The sequence below is a fragment of the Macaca fascicularis genome, chromosome 12 (assembly GCF_037993035.2).
Source record: "Macaca fascicularis isolate 582-1 chromosome 12, T2T-MFA8v1.1".
Lineage (NCBI taxonomy): Eukaryota > Metazoa > Chordata > Mammalia > Primates > Cercopithecidae > Macaca > Macaca fascicularis.
In genome coordinates this window covers 111,210,527-111,230,679 of record NC_088386.1, presented here as the reverse complement: position 1 = coordinate 111,230,679, position 20,153 = coordinate 111,210,527, and the positions used below count along the sequence as shown (strand labels likewise).

The 20,153-nt window shown below is 40.7% G+C and overlaps 1 protein-coding gene across 1 annotated transcript in view; it reads right to left on the bottom strand.

Moving 5' to 3' along the window:
- The window catches only part of ATIC (5-aminoimidazole-4-carboxamide ribonucleotide formyltransferase/IMP cyclohydrolase), a 37,934-nt gene that overhangs the window by 7,205 nt on the left and 10,576 nt on the right, over positions 1 to 20,153 (bottom strand). Inside the window, exons 5-12 of the mRNA XM_005574204.5 lie at positions 18,746 to 18,834; positions 17,631 to 17,782; positions 16,791 to 16,947; positions 10,701 to 10,826; positions 9,758 to 9,865; positions 8,562 to 8,647; positions 7,449 to 7,538; positions 4,670 to 4,798 (exon numbers count right to left, since the gene is read on the bottom strand). Of these exons, the coding sequence (XP_005574261.3) occupies positions 4,670 to 4,798; positions 7,449 to 7,538; positions 8,562 to 8,647; positions 9,758 to 9,865; positions 10,701 to 10,826; positions 16,791 to 16,947; positions 17,631 to 17,782; positions 18,746 to 18,834 (937 nt within the window). The remainder of the gene's footprint in view (positions 1 to 4,669; positions 4,799 to 7,448; positions 7,539 to 8,561; positions 8,648 to 9,757; positions 9,866 to 10,700; positions 10,827 to 16,790; positions 16,948 to 17,630; positions 17,783 to 18,745; positions 18,835 to 20,153) is intronic.

Genomic DNA, 20,153 nt, shown 5'->3' with positions numbered 1-20,153 from the left:
AGCACTTCGGGAGGCCAAGGCAGGTGGACCACCTGAGGTCAGGAGTTCCAGGCCAGCCTGGCCAACATGGTGAAACCCCGTCTCTACTAAAAATATAAAAATTAGCCAGGTGTGGTGGCGCATTCCTGTAATCCCAGCTACTCAGGAGGCTGAGGTAGGAGAATCACTTGAACCTGGGAGGTGGAGGCTGCAGTGAAACAAGATCGTGCCACTGTACTCCAGTCTAGGTGACTGAGCGAGACTTCATCTCAAAACAAAACAAAACAACTCAGTTAAGTCAAAAATTTAATTAGAAAATGAGCAAAAGACATAGAGACATTTCACCAAAAAGGATACACAGGTAGCAAATAAGTACACAAAAAAATGTTCAACATCATGAGCCATTACGCAAATTAAAATCAGTGAGATATTGATACACACGTATCAGAATGTCTTTAAAAAACAAAACAAAACAAAAGGTGGCAATACCAAAAGCTAGTAAGGATGCAGAGACACTGGATCACTCATCCACTGCTGGGGGGAATACAAAATGGTACAAGCCATTCTAGCAAACAATTCAGCAGTTTCTTAGTAAACATGCAACTACCATACCACAAAGCAATTAACAACCCTGGGCATTTACCAAAGAGAAATAAAAACTTATGTTTAGGCTGGGCACAGTGGCTCACGCCTGTAATCCCAACACTTTGGGAGGCCAAGGCAGGTGGATCACCTGAGTTAGGAGTTCAAGACCAGCCTGAACTGGTGGTCAACATGGTGAAACCCAGTCTTTACTGAAAATACAAAGATTAGCCAGGTGTGGTGGTGCATGCCTGTAATCCCAGCTACTTGGGAAGCTGAGGCAGGAGAATCACTTGAACCAGGGAGGCGGAGATTGCAGTGAGCCAAGATCATGCCATTGCACTCCAGCCTGGGCAACAGAGTTAGAACCTGTTTCCCCAAAAAACAAAAACAAAAACAAAACCTTATGTTCACAAACAAAAAAAACTGTGTATGAATGCATGATGAATGAAAATTATAAAAAGGAAAAATAGATTTGTGGTTGCCCAAGGGTAAGGAGGGGGTGGAAGCAGTATCAAGTGAGCCTGGCTACAGAAGAACATGAGGGATCACTGCAGTGTTGGAAATGTCCTGTATCTTTATGTTTTTTAATTTTTCTTTATGTTTTGAGACGGAGTCTCGCTCTATCGCCCAGGTTGGAGTACAGTGGTGTGATCTGGGCTCACTGCAAGCTCCGCCTCCAGGGCTCACACCATTCTTCCGCCTCAGCCTTCCAAGTAGCTGGGACTATAGGTGCCCACCACCAGGCCGGCTAATTTTTTGTATTTTTAGTAGAGATGGGGTTTCCCAATCCATGTTAGCCAGGATGGTCTCCATCTCCTGACCTCGTGATCCACCCGTCTCGGCCTCCCAAAGTGCTGGGATTACAGACGTGAGCCACTGCACCCGGCCAGAAAGTGTCCTGTATCTTCAACTGTTATCAATGTCAATGGCATGGTTGTGGAATTGTACTGTAGTGTGACAAATGCTAGCATTAGGAGAAATAGGGTAACGGTTACATGGGAACTCTTACAACTGCACGTGAACCTACAACTTTCACCTCAAAATTAAAAGTTGAATTTAAAAAAGCTATTAGGATTTCTTAAGAATTTACTCTAAGGTATTATTATTGTTACATATCTTTTATCTTTATCTGCTATTTGAGTCACTAACTATAAATCTGATTCCTTTGGTTCCCAGAAAACTTATTAGCAAAAGCCAGCTTCATAGATGTCTAGACCTCCAAAGATAATCTTGGTGATGTAGTTTGGCTGTGTCCCCACCTAAATGTCACCCTGAATTATAATATCCCCACGTGTCCACAGGTGGGACTAGGTGGAGGTAACTGGATCATGGAGGCAGTTTCCCCCGTGCAGTTCTCGTGATAATGAGTGAGTCTCATGAGATCTGACAGTAAGCGTATGGCATTTCTCTTGCTTCCACTCATTCCCTCTCCTGCCGCCCTGTGAAGAGGTGCCTTCTGCCATGATTGTACAATTCCTGAGGCCTCCCCAACCGTGTGGAACTGTGAGTCAATTAAACCTCTTTTCTTTATAAATTACCCAGTCTCAGGAATTTCTTCACAGCAGCGTGATAAAAACTAATATACTTGACATCCTGGGTTGGGATCAAGGAATACGAGAAATGCCAGTGGACTGGGAGTAAGGGAATCCAGTCTTAGAGACATGCTACAAATAGTTAAAACAATTAAAGCACTATTCAAGAAAAATGGGAGAAGAGGAAACAATTCAAACATGTTCAGTATTAATAAACATTCTGTCCACCTGTCTGGTTCTCTCAGGACTGAAATGTTTCCAGACTAATAATTCTGAGGCTGGAATGTTAACAAAAATCCACTTAAAAAGACAGGGGTAAAATAGAAAGGAGAATAAAGCTATCATTCTCTCATCCTTAAGTTTCCAAATTTCTACTAAGAATTCACATGAAGCAAGGAGAGAGTTTAGATAAACGATTAAGATCACACCCACCACCCTTGTAAAAAAATATCCAGAGGCACAAAACCTATCAAGATTGCTAAATTATTAATGAATCCAATATCTACAAACCTTAGGAAAAAAGACTCTCAATAGGTAGGCACAATTCTCAACATGGTACCATGGAATCTAGGTCAATATCCATTCAGTATTTTTCAAAGTACATGAACCAACCAGAGTGGATTCCAAAGGGCTGAAAGATATTTCTATGTATGCCTACATGTTTCTTTACGTCAGGACACCATTAATTGTCAAAGACAGAAATAAAAGAATAGACATTAAATCAACAAACAAAAAAAGATGTGTTAATCATCGTATGCTTATCAACAGACAGAACTCTCTGGATAAAGATTTTAAGGTTCATTTCCAGCAATTCTACTGAAAAGGCCTCAGGAGTCAGACCTGGGAGCAAGTCCCCCATCTTCTTCTGTTACAGCAAATAGCTTGCTAAGAGACCAATCCTCTTTTAGTAACAAACAAAAAAGCTGGGCAGAGAGGACAGACAGCAAGTACTAACAGGCAAAGATCACAGAGAAAATGGAAGCAGGAAGAAATGGGCCTGACAGTCTGCTTTTCTCCTCAAGGTATTTTCCAAGTGGCATGCAATAAACTGAAAGGTAAATTGGCTGAGCACAACTTTTGGCAGTCTTAGAGGACTAAGGGACAAAAGCTGAGTTCAGCGTACAGCAGTAGATATTTAGAGAGCAGGAGTGAACCATAAACAGACCAGTCCTCACAAAGACTGAAGGCTAAACTCCTATCAGCTCAACAATTCCTCACAGAATGAAGATATCTCCTACACCTTATCTGCCCAACCGAAGCACAAGTCAACACCGGAGAAAAAAATAACATCATCCAGCCCTCCAAATATCGCTACAGTTTTTTCATACCCAGTGCCTAGCACTCAATAAAAAAATTCCAGGCTATCAGCCAGACAGACCAGAGAGCAATGGAATGATTCCTTCAAAGTACTGAAAAACAAGCACAGCCTACTTTAGACCTAGGAAAAACATCCTTTGAACTTAAGGCCCAGTTAAGATACTCCAGAAAATAAATGTCAGCTTGTCCATTCTTTATTGTACAACTCTGGGCAAATTTCTTAACTGTCCTCTATGGTACAATTTTGTGATCTTCATAACAGACACAATGGTAGTCAGCCCTAAAGAGTGATCTAAGTGTTAAATGAGATAATATATCCAAAACACAAAAATCACCATTATTATCCTAGGAACATGTACCTACTACAAGATAACAAAGAGCACAAGTCCAAAAACTTGTCTATATAAAAACATTGATCATAGCACTGAAAATGTAAGCAATCTAATTATCCATCGTAAGATCCACGTTGCAGTGAGCTATGATCGCACCACTGCACTCCAGCCTGGGCAACAGAGCGAGACCCAGTCTCTTAAAACAAAAATAATAAAAGTAAAAATAAGAAAAACATCCATCATAGTACATCTACACATGGACTGATTGCCATATGGACTTTCAGATAAAGATATGAATACTTACGCATTTATTTTTGAGACAGGGTATTGTTCTGTCACCCAGACTGGAGTGCAGTGGCACAAACACGGCTCACTGCAGCCTCAATCTCCCAGGCTCATTCAATCCTCCCACCTCAGCCTCTCGAGTAGCTGGGCCTATGGGTGCAGATACCACGCCAGGCTAATTTTTGTACTTTTTCTAGAGACAGGGTTTCACCACATTGGCTAGGCTGGTCTTGAACTCCTGAGCTCAAGAGATCTGCCCCTTGGCCTACAAAAGTTTTGGGATTACAGATGTCAGCTACCGCACCCAGCATCTGTATTTATTGATACAAAAACACATTTGTAGCCTCATCTAGTACATGGAAAAAAGGCAAGTTACAGGAGACAGATTATGGAACACATGATCCCATTTATGTACGATTGAAGCTACATAGCTCTCTATGTACATATGCACAGAAGCATCTAACATGGCCTTTGATTCATTTCTTAAACTCCAAAGCTTATTTGATGACTCAAAGATGAGACAGCTGTGTGCATATAAAGCAGTTCTAAATCCAGATCTTAATAAATGTAAAGCTCATAAGTATTGAAAATAGACCAACTGAAGTTACTAGCAGTCAGTTCAGATACTTCCCAACTTACATCTTTATTCTTGGTAACAACATTGCTAAATAATGACTTGTCGACGACACCATTATTTCTCTTCTGGCTTAAATGAAGACCGAAGAGAGTTCGAACTTCATTTTCATCTGGTTTGTAAGACTGGTCCATCTAAAATACAAATTGTAAAAGTTAAAGGTGATCTACCCACTTCCCTGAAATTTTCATTTACTTTATGTACAAAAGATTTCATTATAAGTAAAGTTACATGCATGTTTCTAATTCTGTTACACATTTTTCTAATTTTCTAATTTTTCTCACACACCAAATGATGTGTTAAATTGTTCTGACATGATACAATACGATAGCCAGGCACTAATATTTTTCTCCAAAGTCTTTTATAGGTTTTACTACCCAATAGCATTTTATAGATTTTACAACCTATATACAACATGTTAAAAACCAATGATTCCAGTGAGTGTGTTTTTGGCTAAGTTACTATGTGTATGGTTCTTTTGAAAGGTCGGCAGATAAAACAGATGTGCTAATTAAATAAGCCGTGACACAAACATTAAATTCTAATTTTCCTTTCTAAAAATCTGTTACAAAATACCCAGCTAACCCATGAATTAAAAGCTAAAAGTGAGAAAACAGGATTTGTAACCTGGGTCTTTGTTATTTGGAAGGAATCTGTATGAGTTACTGTCATCTTCCTCTCCCAAATTTTGAACCAAAAAAACATTGAGGTATGTGGAACAATATGTGTAACACTACTCTCTCCCTGGATTTTTTTTTAAACTTGACACTATTTCTTCCTTATGCTTTGGATGATCTTTGATTTAGAAAGCACTGACATCTATAATTTATAAGCAAGACCCCATACATACTAGTTCTGCTTAATCTACATTTTCTTGAATTCTAAAATGTTCCTTTGTATTACGCATGACAAAATTTCTAAAGTTGATATGCTCTCCTATTAACTGATGCTAGGAGAAACTTATCATAAGTCAGGTAGAGGGATAAGTTGTCTCATGCTTATCATCATGTATCCAATGTGCAAACTAAGCCAAATACTCAAATAAGTAAAATAGCAATGAAGTCCTCATATTCCTTTGACACTCTCCAACATGGTACTATCAGGTGTTAAAGAGATCAAGACAATGATTCAGGTTTTGGAAAATATTTTCCATGATGCTACAAGAAAATGCTAATAGTTGTTAAGTACATAATACTCTTAGTAACAACAACAACAAAAAAACTTGATTAAGAAACTGGAGGCCAGGCGTGATGGCTCACGCCTGTAATCCCAACACTTTGGGAGACCGAGGCGGGTGGATCCCTTGAGGTCAGGAGTTCGAGACCAGCCGGACCAACATGGTGAAACCCGGTCTCTACTAAAAATACAAAAATCAGCCAGGCCTGGTAGTGCATGCCTGTAGTCCCAGGTACTCAGGAGGCTGAGGCAGGAGAATTGCTTGAACCCAGGAGGCAGAGGTTGCAATGAGCTAAGATAGCGCCACTGTACTCTAGCCTGGCCAACAGACTGTCAAGTGGCTAAAAAAAAAAATATGTATCTTGAATGTGGTATTTTCTTCTTTCCTTGAATAGCTGACATGGAATCTATCGTGAACTATAAAATTATTGGTATCTTACAATCAAAGGAATATACTTAATAACTTTCCTTATATGGAATTAGGATTCCACAGAGTTCTGATATCAAATACTATGTGAAAAGCAGCATTAGGAATTTTTACTTTAAATTGAAATAACTCTTCGCTTTATCAATGCATAATCTTAGACCATGAGTTAGTTTTCCCAATACAGAAGAGCTCATAAAAATCAGTTAAAAAAAAAAAAAAAACAAACACAACACCTCAACAGCTTGGTAGAAAAATCAAAGAATATGGAAAGACAGTTCATAAAAAGAATAAAAACATTCAAACATGAAAAGATGCTTATACCACACACAATGTTAAAACTACATTGAGATGCCATTTTCTAATTGCAGAGACTTTTTAAAAGTATAAAACCACAATGCTGGCAAAAGTGTTGGGAAACAGGCATCCTTATATATTTCAGTTAGGACAATGAATTTGCCTACAACATCTGAAAGGGGCAGTATCAATCAGGCTTATCAATACACATATAGCTTGTTTTAAAGCCTTAATTTCACCCTTAGGACTTTTCTAGGTCATTCACTGTGGGGGTATTTGTAGCAGCTAAAGATTGGTGACTGTCTAGGTAAGTTAAATACAGAGATACAGGACAAACTTCCAAGAAGGTGAAGCAGGGTGCACTTGTGTCAATGGGAAAATAGAAAAAGAAATGCACATGCAAACATTTGCTGAATATACAGACTATTTCAGGAAAGATAATCCAGAAATTTAAAATATTAGTTATTTTTTCAAAAGGTAACAGAAGGATGGACAGACTTTCCATTAAATATTGTTATTATTATATGTTAGAGACATGGTCTTACTACACTACCAAGGCTGGAGTGCAGTCGTTATTCACAGGCATCACGGTACCACAATACAGCCTCCAATTCTTGGCCTCAAGCCATCCTCCCACATCAGCCTCTCAAGTGGCTGAAACTACAGGCATGAGCCATTTCAACGAGCAAAAAGTTAAAATTGAGGGTAAGAAAGCTACCCTCATCTCAAATCCCCAAGTTAATAGTATTTTTTTTAATGCAGGATTAGGGGAAAAGGATGATAAGGATAAACTAGAAGGGTATGCGTATAAAGGAAAGATTAAACAAGGGGGGAAGAGACACAGAATAAAAGTACAAATTATTGCTTCAAACATGAATTGCACTCACCTGAAGGACACAGTAATTTCCATTTTTCTTTTTGGAAAGTATTGTCAAAGCTTCTTCTTCATATCCTGGGGCAATTATACCATCAGATACCTGCAAAAATATTAAATTTTAATTTCTATTTTTAAAAATCAGAGAACACCTCTTAAAAAAATCTAGCAGCAATTATCAGTCTTAAATAATGTGGCAGCATGTTCTGGTTTCTGCCTCCAACAGACAATGCTAATGCTATACTTGAAAAAGAGAAATCTATGGTAGAATACGGCTTTCTGTATCGCAGATTCTAACTTTCTGTCCTTTCCAAGTTTTTGTTCGTTTCAGTTTAAACTAAGAAAATATGAGTGATGTGCTCTAACGCACGTACCTCAGGAGGAAATATTTCTTCAGGGAGTGTTTTGAATGAACAAGAGCACATTCTAGTCCTGACTCTGCTAGTACATGGTTAAATGACCTCTTCCGGCAGGCGTTTTCCTTAACAGCAAGACCAGATTAAATCAGAGATTCAACATGACGAAAGGTACAAACGCCATAGCCCTCCTGTAACCTGTAACTCAGGGATGGCAGTAGCCATGGAAAGAATCCTAAAGCAACAAAATACTGCCAAGCCACATGCTCCTTCAGCCTTCACTTCTGACTATTTTTTTCCCTTTCTGAGCTATTCAACCTTTTTTCCTTTTCTTCCTGTCTTCCTACTACCATCAGTACCCCCACCTGTCTGGAATACTTGTTTGGTATTCAACTGATGGAGTAAGTTTATTAATGTAGCTTCTATTTTTTCCCCATTGTACAATAAGATTATCGCATCACTACCTAAGATTACAACTTCTGCTCTTCAGAAACAATAACTTTGGCATAAAGACAACAAAAGAATTTAAAATAAATATATAAGTTAAAAACATTATCGTAACAGCCAAATGTCCATTTGAAACAATAATTCACTACATTTCAAAATTAACAATTTAAGATTCATGTCCTATTTAAAATATGAACATTAAATGATAAACTTAACTAATTTAAAGATATAAATATAAATATAGTACGGTTTCAGTGAACAATATGAACAAATAAAGCTTTATTCAATTACACACAGATTAAGATACATGAATATCCACTAACTTCTCTGGAAATAATTTTTGCAGTTGGTACATCACAAACATCGGACAGTGCAACAAAATCACCAAATGAAGACATCCTATCAGCCCCTGTAAATAAAATTAAAATGAGGTATTTATCACAAAGTATCCTGACATAGAAAAATAAAATTCTCTACTGTCATAGAAAATTCATTTCTCTAAATCTAACCTTACTGTTTACATAAGATTTTAACAGATCGATAAGTCATTTAACTGAAGTAACCAGTAAGAAAGTATTCTTTAATTTTATCCTCTAGAGTGACACTCAGAAAACTTTTTCTGTGAAGGACCAGTTAATATATATACTATATTCACAAAAACAGGTAGCAGGCTGGATTCAGCTGAAGTTGCTGACCGCTGCTGTAGATGATAAACTATGATAATAGTTTCTCAAGAACTTTCACAAATATTAAATATTCACAGGTTATTAAATTCAACAAGTAAATGTCTCTGATAAAACATGACTCTAACCAAATTTAGTAAAGTTAGAAGAGCCATACATCATGCCTGTAACCCCAGCACTTTGGGAGGCTGAAGCAGGTAAATCACCTGAGGTCAGGAGCTCGAGACCAGCCTGGCCAACATGGTGAAATCACGTCTCTACTAAAAATACAAAAAAATTAGCCGGGCGTGGTGGCATGCACCTGTAATCCCAGCTACTTGGGACGCTGAGGCAGGAGAATTGCTTGAACCCAGGAGGCAGAGGTTGCAGTGAGCCAAGATCGTGCCACTGCACTCCAGCCTGGGAAACAGAGCAAGAATCGGTCTCAAAAAAAAAAAAATAGCTTTTTATAATTTCAATTTTGGTCACATATTAAACAATAACACATTCAATAGCCTAAATTAGCAAAATTACATTCACCAAATTCCAATTGTGTTTCCATTTATTATCTTAAAATACTAACATACTTTTATAAACAAATGTCTTTGAGACACTCATATAATCACTCTTAAATATTAGTAAACATTGGAAATCCTATAATGAAAGGGTATTTTACTTTAATCAAACTATATTACATAAAATAACCACATTTATATAGAGATAGAAGCCCTTAATTTCATCTATATATTACATAGAATATCTATATATTTTTTCTTTATTCTATCCTTTTTATTCTATTCGGGATAAAACATTGCTTTTTCTTTCTCCTCCAAATCAAAAAGCCCTAGGAGTCTGACCTCTTGCTCTTGCATATGCCGTTGAGATGGGTGTGAGGGTTTTATAGAGATCATAGACCATGCAGACTTTGGCCTCATCTTCACTGAGTGGAATTCCAACCGCAGCACCTGGTTAGAAAATAGTAAAATCATAAACCAAGAAAGCTAAAGTTACTACCTGTCAACACTTAAATCAAGACATTTTTCTTAACATCCAGTCTATACAGCATATTTTCTAGTGCCTATGCTAAACTAAACAGAAATCTATTTAGCCAGATAATTAAACACTAAAAATATGGTTGTGGGAGCACTGTGAGGGAAATCTCCTCTCTGCCCTCTGAAACCACAGAGCCACTGAAGCCTGACAGTACCCAGCGTGTAGGTGAAGCTGGTTTACTTCATTACTGTCTCTTTCTCTGTTCTGCTTGATATCACTTTGACATCACACATCATTCATTTCTTCCCCACTCACATCGCTTTAACATCCAGTAAACATCTGAGAACAAATCATGTGCTGGACTGTCAGCAAGATGTGGTGTACAGACAGCTCGATTGCAGAAATAATGATTTAAACACAGAAGCAAAGTATCTCATACAATGACTACAAAAAGTTTCAGATAAACAGTCCTAAGAACTTCTTCTTTATGTTTACTCCATTACATTTTCAAAGATGTGGGAAAAGACTGTGTCTACTGCATTAGGATATTTCACTTTTATTTTCTAAACTTTTATGGTTCTACCCTGCGAATTCCTGCCTCATTTTCCTATCTGACAATATTACCCAATTTTCTGTGTGTGTGTGTGTATCAGATTTTAGATTGTTACACTGATACTGTTATCAACAGATGACTTTCAGATTTCATAAAATGTCTATATTCACATTAGAACTTGTTAATATTCAAAAAAATTTAAGAAGAAATGCCTTTCGAACAATTCTGGAACGTTCTAGAGCGCAGAGCTTTACCTGCTGGACTGACATGTTTGAAAGAGGCAGCGGCTGGAATACCTAACGCCTCCTTGAGTTCCTTCACCAGTTGCCAGGCGTTCAAAGCATCGCACAAGTTTATAAATCCAGGGGCTCCATTTAGAACTGAATGTAAAAATATACATGCACATTACTAAGCAGGATCAGTGAGGTCAGATGTATGCACACTTCTCAAAAAATAACATGACTAAACAAATGTTTTAAGTATAATTAAAAGCCAAAGAGATATACACAAGCATAAAATCTTGATGATAAAGAACAAAGCAACTGAGCCTGAGCCCATCTGTAAAAAAAAAAAATGCACATGTACATGAACACACACACACACACACACACACACACACGACTGGAGGACCAGAACCATCCCTAAATAGAGATTTAGGGATGGGAGAAACTATGACAAGACTAGTGATCAGTCAGGAATTCATGTAAATACAGAACTAAGATTAAACAATTGAGGTAATTACAGAGATGGTACAAAATTTAAGTCATAAACCCTATAGATTTAAGAAATTATATTACAAGCTAAAGCAACAGCTGTGGGTGGAAGAAGAAGAGAAGAAATAATGTGGTTTTTTTCCTTCTTTGATGGCAAACTCAGCAGACTCTGCCTAAAGCGGAACTGTAGTTAAAAGGAGACTGCAACTTCAGAGTTTTCCATTACCTAGTGTCTTACCATTGGCAGATTTTTTTTAGGAGCTAGTATCTCCTGTGAATAAACATAAGAAGTTCAGCACACAGAAAGAAATGGTGGGCCAGCACTAATTAAAAACAAAATGAACCGAGTACAATGGCTCATGGCTATAACCCCAGCACTTTGGGAGGCCGAGATGGGCAGATCACGAGGTCAGGAGTTCAAGACCAGCCTGGCCAACACGGTGAAACCCCGTCTCTACTAAAAATACAAAAATTAGCTGGGTTTGGTGGCAGGCGCCTGTAATCCCAGCAACTCGGGAGGCTGAGGCAGGAGAATCGCTTGAACCTGGGAGGCAGAGGTTGTAGTGAGCCAAAATCACGCCATTGCACTCCAGCGTGGGCAACAAGAGCAAGACTCCGTCTCAAAAAAAAAAAAAAGTATAATTTCATGTCCTTCATGGGTTAAGATAGTTTTTAAAGACCTTGCCAAGTATTTACTAGTTTTTAAAGACCCTGCCAAATGTTTACTGAATGCCTACTACGATGTTAAGCACTGTTCTAGGTATTCAGGATACATCAGTGGAAAAAACCGTCCCTGCAACCCTCTTAAAAAAAAAGTCACTGTCCCTACGGAGCTTACTGGGAGGCAAATAAAAAATAGGCAATAAATAGTCTACAGTAAAAGAAAATATTAGGTATTTATCAAAATGAGTTGAAAACTTGCACACAGGGCCGGGCGCAGTGGCTCAAGCCTGTAATCCCAGCACTTTGGGAGGCCGAGGCGGGCGGATCACAAGGTCAGGAGATCGAGACCACAGTGAAACCCCGTCTCTACTAAAAATACAAAAAATTAGCCGGGCGCGGTGGCGGGCGCCTGTAGTCCCAGCTACTCAGGAGGCTGAGGCAGGAGAATGGCGGGAACCCGGGAGGCGGAGCTTGCAGTGAGCCGAGATCGCGCCACTGCACTCCAGCCTGGGCAACAGCGTGAGACTCCGTCACAAAAAAAAAAAAAAAAAAAAAAAAAGAAAACTTGCACACAAACAATTATAGCAATTTTGTTCATCAACTACCAAAACTGTCCTTTTTAGTAGTTTTGGAAGTTTTGATGCCCTTCAATATGTCCATGGATAAAATGTGGTGCATTCATACACAATGAAATATTACTCAGCATTAAGCGACCAAGCCACAAAAAGACATGGAAGAAACTTAATGCATGTTGTTCAGTGAAAGTGTCTAAAAGGCTCCATACTGTATGATCCCAACTATTTGACATTCTGGAAATTGGTACAGAGTCAGTAAAAATAGCTGGGCATGGTGGTGCATGCCTGTAATCCCAGCACCTTAAGAGGCCAAGGCAGGAGGATTGCTTGAGTCCCAGGAGATCAAGACCAGCTCAGACAACATAGCAAGACTCCATTCAAAAAACAAAAAAAAAAGAAAAGAGAAAAAGATGACAGTGGTTGCAAAGGGTTGGGGAGAAGGGAAAGAGGGGATGAGGAGGAGCACAAGGGAGTTTTAGGGCATTGAAACGATTGTGCGTGATACTGTAATGGGGGATACATACCACTATGCATTTTTCCAAATACAGAGAATGTACAACACAAAGAACGAATGTTAAACTATGAACCTTACTTAATAATGATGAAATCAAAATCAGTTCATCAAATGTAACAAATGAACCACGCTAATGCATGATGTCAATAGAAGAAACTATGGGGAAGAGGGGGTATATGGAAATTCCCTATAATCACTGTGTATTTTCTGTAAACCTGTTAACTACTCTAAAAAAATAAAGCCCATTTTAAAAAGAACTTGAAAAAATAATTCCCCCAACCAAAAATCAAGTCAAATAAAATCACTGTCCTCATGAAATTTACGGGAGAGGCACAGAAGAAACAAACTAGGCAATAAATAGTAAACAATAAAAGTAAAATATCCCCTAAGGCATACAACACACATAATAAAACAAAACACCATATGTATGACTACCCCATCTCCCTCCCACTCATCATAGATGGTTTAGGCTAAGGTTGGTAAGTGGGAGAAAACTTTTGGTTTCTGAAACATCTCATAGTTAAGAGTATCTGGATGGGTGTGGTGGCTCATGCCTGTAATCCCAACACTTTGGGAGGCCAAGGCGGGTGGATCACCTGAGGTTGGGAGTTTTAGACTGGTCTGGCCAACATGGTGAAACTCCGTCTCTACTAAAAATACACAAATTAGCTAGGCGTGGTGGTACATGCCTGTAATCCCAACTACTCAGGAGGCTGAGGCAGGAGAATCGCTTGAACCTGGGAGGCAGAGTTTGTGGTGAGCCGAGATCACGCCACCGCACTCCAGCCTGGGCAACAGAGCAAGACTCTGCCTCAAAATAAAAAAGAGTATCTGGTTCCCCTTCAAATATCAAATTTTCAAAGACATTAATAACTGAAATAGAAAGTGCAACAGAGAAATGATGAAAGTTGCTTAATCTAGTAAATAGCTGAAATAAATAGGAATCGTGTTTCCAAACATAAGCAAACCAGTCATTAAAATCTCAGACACATACACACACTCATACAACCCCATCTTTGTTCTTGCTTCAATTTTGTTTTAGATACAAACACAACTGTACACTTTGTAATAACATCGCTGCCAAATACTCAAACCATATGAAAAGGCAAACTGCCTTTTCTGTTGTGGAAATAAGTCCATGATGGGGAGAAACCCTGGGAATCTCACACAAGAAACGCTTATTTATGTGTCCAGGGCCACCTCTGCCACGTTTACCACAAATAATACTTTAAACTTCAAAAGAAACACACACACAGTCTAAGGAACAATGAAGGCTTTTATATAGTCCAGTGAAAACGCTTTGGAAAATGAAAAGTGTAAGAACTGACAGTACATAGGGATTTTTTTTTTGCCTTAGAATCTTAATGGAGAATATAAACTATAAGCAGGAAATAGCTCAGATATAACAGCAGACAAATCGGTTTCAAGAAGTCCTAGAAGGAAAAATTTGTGCAAAATGTCAGGTTTCTAATTGTTCATTCAGTAAACATTTAGGGAATGTGCCAAGCAGTCTTCTAAACCCTGGGGATTCAGCAACAAACAAAAACAGATGCAGCTTCTGCTCTCAGAACCTGACATCCTGGCCGGGCGCTGTGGCTCATGCCTGTAATCCCAGCACTTTGGGAGGCCGAGGCAGGCAGATCACCTGAGGTCAGGAGCTCAGGACCAGCCGGCCAACATGGTGAAACCCTATCTCTACTAAAATACAAAAATAGCCGGTTGTGGTGGCAGGCGCCTGTATTCCCAGCTATTCGGGAGGCTAAGGCAGGAGAATCATTTGAACCTGGGAGGTGGAGTTTGCGGTAAGCCAAGACAGCACCGCTGAGTTCCAGTCTGGGCAAAAAGAGTGAAACTTCATCTCAAAAAAAAAAGAAGCTGCCATCCTAATGGGGAACGACAACTTGAACGGAATAAACAGAAACACGTGCAGCAAAACAGGGTGACGGGATGAAAGCATCATGGGCGGCTACTTTGGTCTGAGTGGTCAGGGAAGGCTTCTCTGAGGAGGTGAGGACTGAATAACAAGAAACCAGGATCGTGAAGGGCAGAGGGAAGAATTCTGGGTGAAGGGGACAAGGCCCCAGAGGCTCTGGAGTGGAAGGAGCTGGGCCCACTGGAGGCAAAGGGCAGAGGGGCTAGGAGCCAGGGCAGGGAGAGCTGCAGAGGGGGCAGATACGTGGCAGGCAGGCAGCATAGGGTTTGTGGGGCAGGGCAAGGTGCTTAAGAAAAGCCAAGGAATGGTTTTCAGTAGGGTCTCACATCATCCGATTTCCATTTTTAAAAGATTACTGTGCTGTGAGGACTTGGGAAGTGTTAGTGTCAAAATGTATCTGAGGCCAGGTGTGGTGGCTCACACCTGTAATATCCCAGCACTCTGGGAGGCTGAGGCGGGCAGATTACTTGAGGTCAGGAGTCTGAGACCAGCCTGGCCAACATGGTGAAATCCCATCTGTACTAAAAATAGAAAAACTAGCCAGGCATGGTGGTGCGCACCTGTAATCCCAGCTACTCAGGAGGCTGAGGCAGGAGTATCGCTTCAACCAGAGATTGCATCACTGCACTCCAGCCTGGGTGATAGAGCGAGAGACTCCATCACCTTAATTAAAAAAAGAAAAAAAATCTATCTGAGGCAGAACAATAGAATGCAGCAAACATGAAGACTATTTCATATTCTCCTCCCACCTGGCACGCTGCTCCCCTCCCCATTGCTCTCTCAGCTGGTGACAGAGAAAGGAAGCCCAGGCTGCATCCCACCAGCAAATGCTGACCGCCCCAGGCAGGAAGGAGGCTGCCCTTGCTCTCAGCCAAGGCCAGCTACCCCAGCAGTGCTTGGGATTCCAAGGCCTCCATGCCTGGGACTCTCACCTCTGTCCCTGCCCCCACTCTCCCTTGTACCAGAGCAGGACAGGCTCTCACAGCCTACCTTTGGAACAGAACAAATTTAAAAACTCTCTCTAAACTCTACCAACCCATGGGAAGTCCTACTTTCTCTGTTCAAAGAAACCTCTTTAATATTGTTAGTTCTTAACATCACATTTCTCCTTTGGCCTACTTCAATTGGGCTTCTAGCTCCGACATTCCAAGGAAACTGCTTCTTACAACATTTGCAAATCAAACAGTCCCTTTTCTGTTCTCAAATGCACAACTGCTCTGTGCCAGACCATCAACACATTTAGGTCTCCAAAACAATTCAAATTCCTGAGAACTTGATGGTTTATGTTACTTCATCAAATACTGGGTCCTTCCTGGAGGAGAGGCTACATCCTAATGCCAGGGCAGAAGCCAGCATCCAGTGTTGCAGCTGTCCCTCTCCGCAAATGGCTCCTTGGAAGCCAACCTGCCAGTGGTCATCAGGCTCCTTACATACCCAGCACCAACCCCCAGGACGGGCTCACCACAAAGCAGACCTTGGAGAATAGTCAGACTTCTTCCAGAGGCTGCAATTGCTTCAGTAATGTCTGGGGAAACCTAAAGGGCTTAGAAAACTTGCTCCTCAAGAGTCAGCAACAGGAATTTCACAAGTTTTCTTCTGCTGGTTCCTCCACAGTATACCTACCAAGCCTTTACCCCAAAGCTCATTCTTGACCCTCTTCTCTATAAAGTCCAGGCCATCCCATCCTGTCTCCTGTCTTCAAAAACATCTACCCGGCAGAGACATTCCAATCTCCATCTCCACATGACACCTTTTCAGAACTCCGGACTACTCAACTTCTGTGCTCTTCAGTCCAAATGGCATCTCCAACCAGATGGTTATCACATGGCTACAAGAGGCATTATGGAATGTATCATCTTCTGAATGTGAACCACATCAGATGCAATACAGAGAAACACACACTCTCCAGACACAGCAAACCATGCCACAGAACGCTCAGGCTTTACCTGTGATGGGAAGCTTGGGCTTCAGTGTGTACAGCTGGGCAGGGGTCTGATGAGGGTTCATTCCATAGCGCAAGGGCATCTGAGATATGCCTTTGCTGTACTGTCTCCTGAAATAATCTGAAATTGCTTCATCATATTGTGCCGTATGAGTGAATGCCTACAAAAAGCGTAAGTTTTGTGAGACACTAGCAGCACTTCCCAAAGCGGGGACAAGATGGTTTTCTAGGTCCACGGCAAACAAGATCTCCTCACCATTCAGTGCTATGTGGTGCCCGCACGATATGATGACACCATGAATGACACCAAAGCAATGAATGGCCCAACAAATTACCCCTTTCCAAATCTCTTTCAATCTTTTTTTTTTTTTTTTTTTTTGAGACAAAGTCTCACTCTGCCACCCAGGCTAGAGTGCAGTGGTGTGATCTCGGCTCACTGCAACTTCCACCTCCTGGGTTCAAGCGATTCTCCTGCCTCAGTCTCCCGAGTAGTTGGGATTACAGGCATACACCACCACACCCACCTAATCTTTGTATTTTTAGTAGAGACGGGGTTTCACCACGTTGGCCAGGCTGGTCTCGAACTCCTGATCTCAGGTGATCTGCCAGCCTCGGCCTCCCAAAGTGCTGGGATTGCAGGTGTGAACCACCGCGCCGGCCCTCTTTCAATCTTTGTGACAGAATACCTCTGTAATAGCTGGTCTCTCAATTTTTAACAAAAGGACAGCAACCCCACGCAGAGCTTTGGTAGGTGATGCAATCTACCAAGAATTGAATACTGACTGGTCTGGCAAATGCTGCACTCCATGGATATAACTCACAATATCATGACAGTGCATCCCACCTTCAAAGCTAACTGGCGTCTAGTCTCCAAGGAGGTGTCCTTACTCTCGGAGCTCTGCATCTCCGTGGACACTGCCACATAGTCCTCTGGTTCACACACTACTGTCACTCGAGCATGGTTTTTGGCTGCAGCTCTCAGTAAGGTTACTCCACCTTTGAAGAACAAAAGACATAATGATTTTTGTATGTCCCTATCAGCTTATGAACCTCTTTGAAATAAAGTCATTGTGCATGTACTTCCATTTTAATTCTTGACTTAAAAATCAGGAAAATAAGCTGGGCACGGTGGCTCACGCCTGGAATCCCAGCACTTTGGGAGGCTGAGGCAGATGGATCACCTGAGGTCAGGAGCTCGAGACCAGCCTGGCCAACATGGCAAAACCCCGTCTCTACTAAAAATAAAAAAAAAAAATTAGCTGGGCTTGGTGGTGTGCACTTGTAATCCCAGCTACTCAGGAGGCTGAGGCAGGATAATCACTTGAGCCTGGGAGGCAGAGGTTGCAGTGAGCCGAAATTGCACCACTGCACTCCAGCCTGGGGGGCAAAGCAAGACTCCGTCTCAAAAAAAAAAAAAAAGAGAAAAAAAATCAGGAAAATTATCCAGATGAATCTCTGCACACAAAAAATAGCTTAGAAAATATAAATGAGGCCGGGCGCAGTGGCTCATGCCTGTAATCCCAGCACTTTGGGAGGCCAAGGCAGGCGGATCACGAGGTCAGGAGATAGAGACCATCCTGGCTAACACGGTGAAACCCCATCTCTACTAAACAAACTACAAAAAATTAGCCGGGCATGCTGGCGGGCGCCTATAGTTCCAGCTACTCGGGGGACTGAGGCAGGAGAATGGCGTGAACCCGGGAGGCGGAGCTTGCAGTGAGCCGAGATCATGCCACTGCCCTCCAGCTTGGAAAACAGAGCCAGACTCCGTCTCAAAAAAAATAAAAAAAGAAAATATAAATGAAAAAAGAAAATATAAATGAATTATAGTAATCCCAAAACACAATCCAGAAGCAGTTATTTTCTATTTCCTCAGTAATGAAAGTCAAAATGAAATCTCACTAAAATTTAAATAATTCTCTCCTCTCTCAGTCTTCTAAAATGGTTTTTCTGACTTACCAATGTCAATTTGCTCCACAGCCTCCTCAACAGTTACACCTGGAGAAGCCACTGTCTTCACAAAGGGATAGAGATTGCAGGCAACAACTCTAAAACAAAGACGAATCTGGCGTCATTAAAAACGCCACTCATGTGGTTTACAGCTATCTAGGAAAAAGACAAGTCAGTACTATTAACGTTATCAAAAGCCATACAGAACTAAAATATAAACTATGAGCCTGACATTTTGGAGTTCTAACAAGTGTGTTAAAAAGTCAGGGTGTCCTGCTGGGGTCGAGCAGAGGGAATTTAGTCAGCAGGTGCTGTCCGGATCTGGATACACAGTACTCCCTCCACGTCACACTGCAACGCTGCTGCTTGCGTAACCTTAGCTACCCAGAACCACCAAGCCATCAAACATTTATAAAACATTTTAATAAAAGGATAAAGTACAAGATTACAGACAACATCCACATTTTGGAATGCGATCACTATTATTCAGAACATTAGAATTTAGATTCTTTTTCCAATGGATTGGTACAATGATGAAAAATATCAGAGCATTCTAAGGGTGAAACATTTGTTTTGCCTTCAGAGAGGTCATAAAAATGATGGTAACAGGAATGCCAAAAGAATAATTTAAAATACAGAAGTAATCCAAAATTAACAATCAGTGAAGTACAGTTCTACTCCTAGACCTGTAGTGTGAGGAGCTCTGGGGGCAGGCTCCCTAGCGAAACAAGCGTAACTTGAAAACTAATTAAAAACAAAAAAACAAAAAACAGAAGAACAGAAGAGAAGGGGAAACACTTTGCAGCTCATCTTTATTAAGTCTACTGCCCTCCTACTAAAACCAGACAAATGGCACAAGAAAACTAGAGACCAGTATCTCTTAGGTACGTACCTTCACACAAAAACCCTCAACAAAACACTAACAAACTGCATCTAGAAAAATCAAAAAACCACCTGATCATCTCAATAGATGTACAAAAAGGATTTGACAAAATTCAGCTATTCATATAAAAATACTCAACTAAATAAAAATAGAAGGGAACTTACTGAACATGACAAAGTGTAAGAAAAACCCACAGCTAACATCATACTTGATGGTGAATGACTAAATACTTTTCCCCTAAACTCAGAAACAAGATAAGAGGCCAAGCCGGTGGCTCACGCATGTAATCCCAGCACTTTGGGAGGCCAAGCCAGGCGGATCACCTGAGGTCAGAAGTCTGAGACCAGCCTAGTCAATATGGTGAAACCCTGTCTCTACTAAAAATACAAAAATTAGTCGGGCAAGGTGGCACATACCTGTAATCCCAGTACTTTGGGAGGCTGAGGAGAGCAGATCACCTGAGGTTGGGAGTTCAAGACCAGCCTGACCAACATGGAGAAACCCTGTCTCTACTAACAATACAAAATTAGCTGG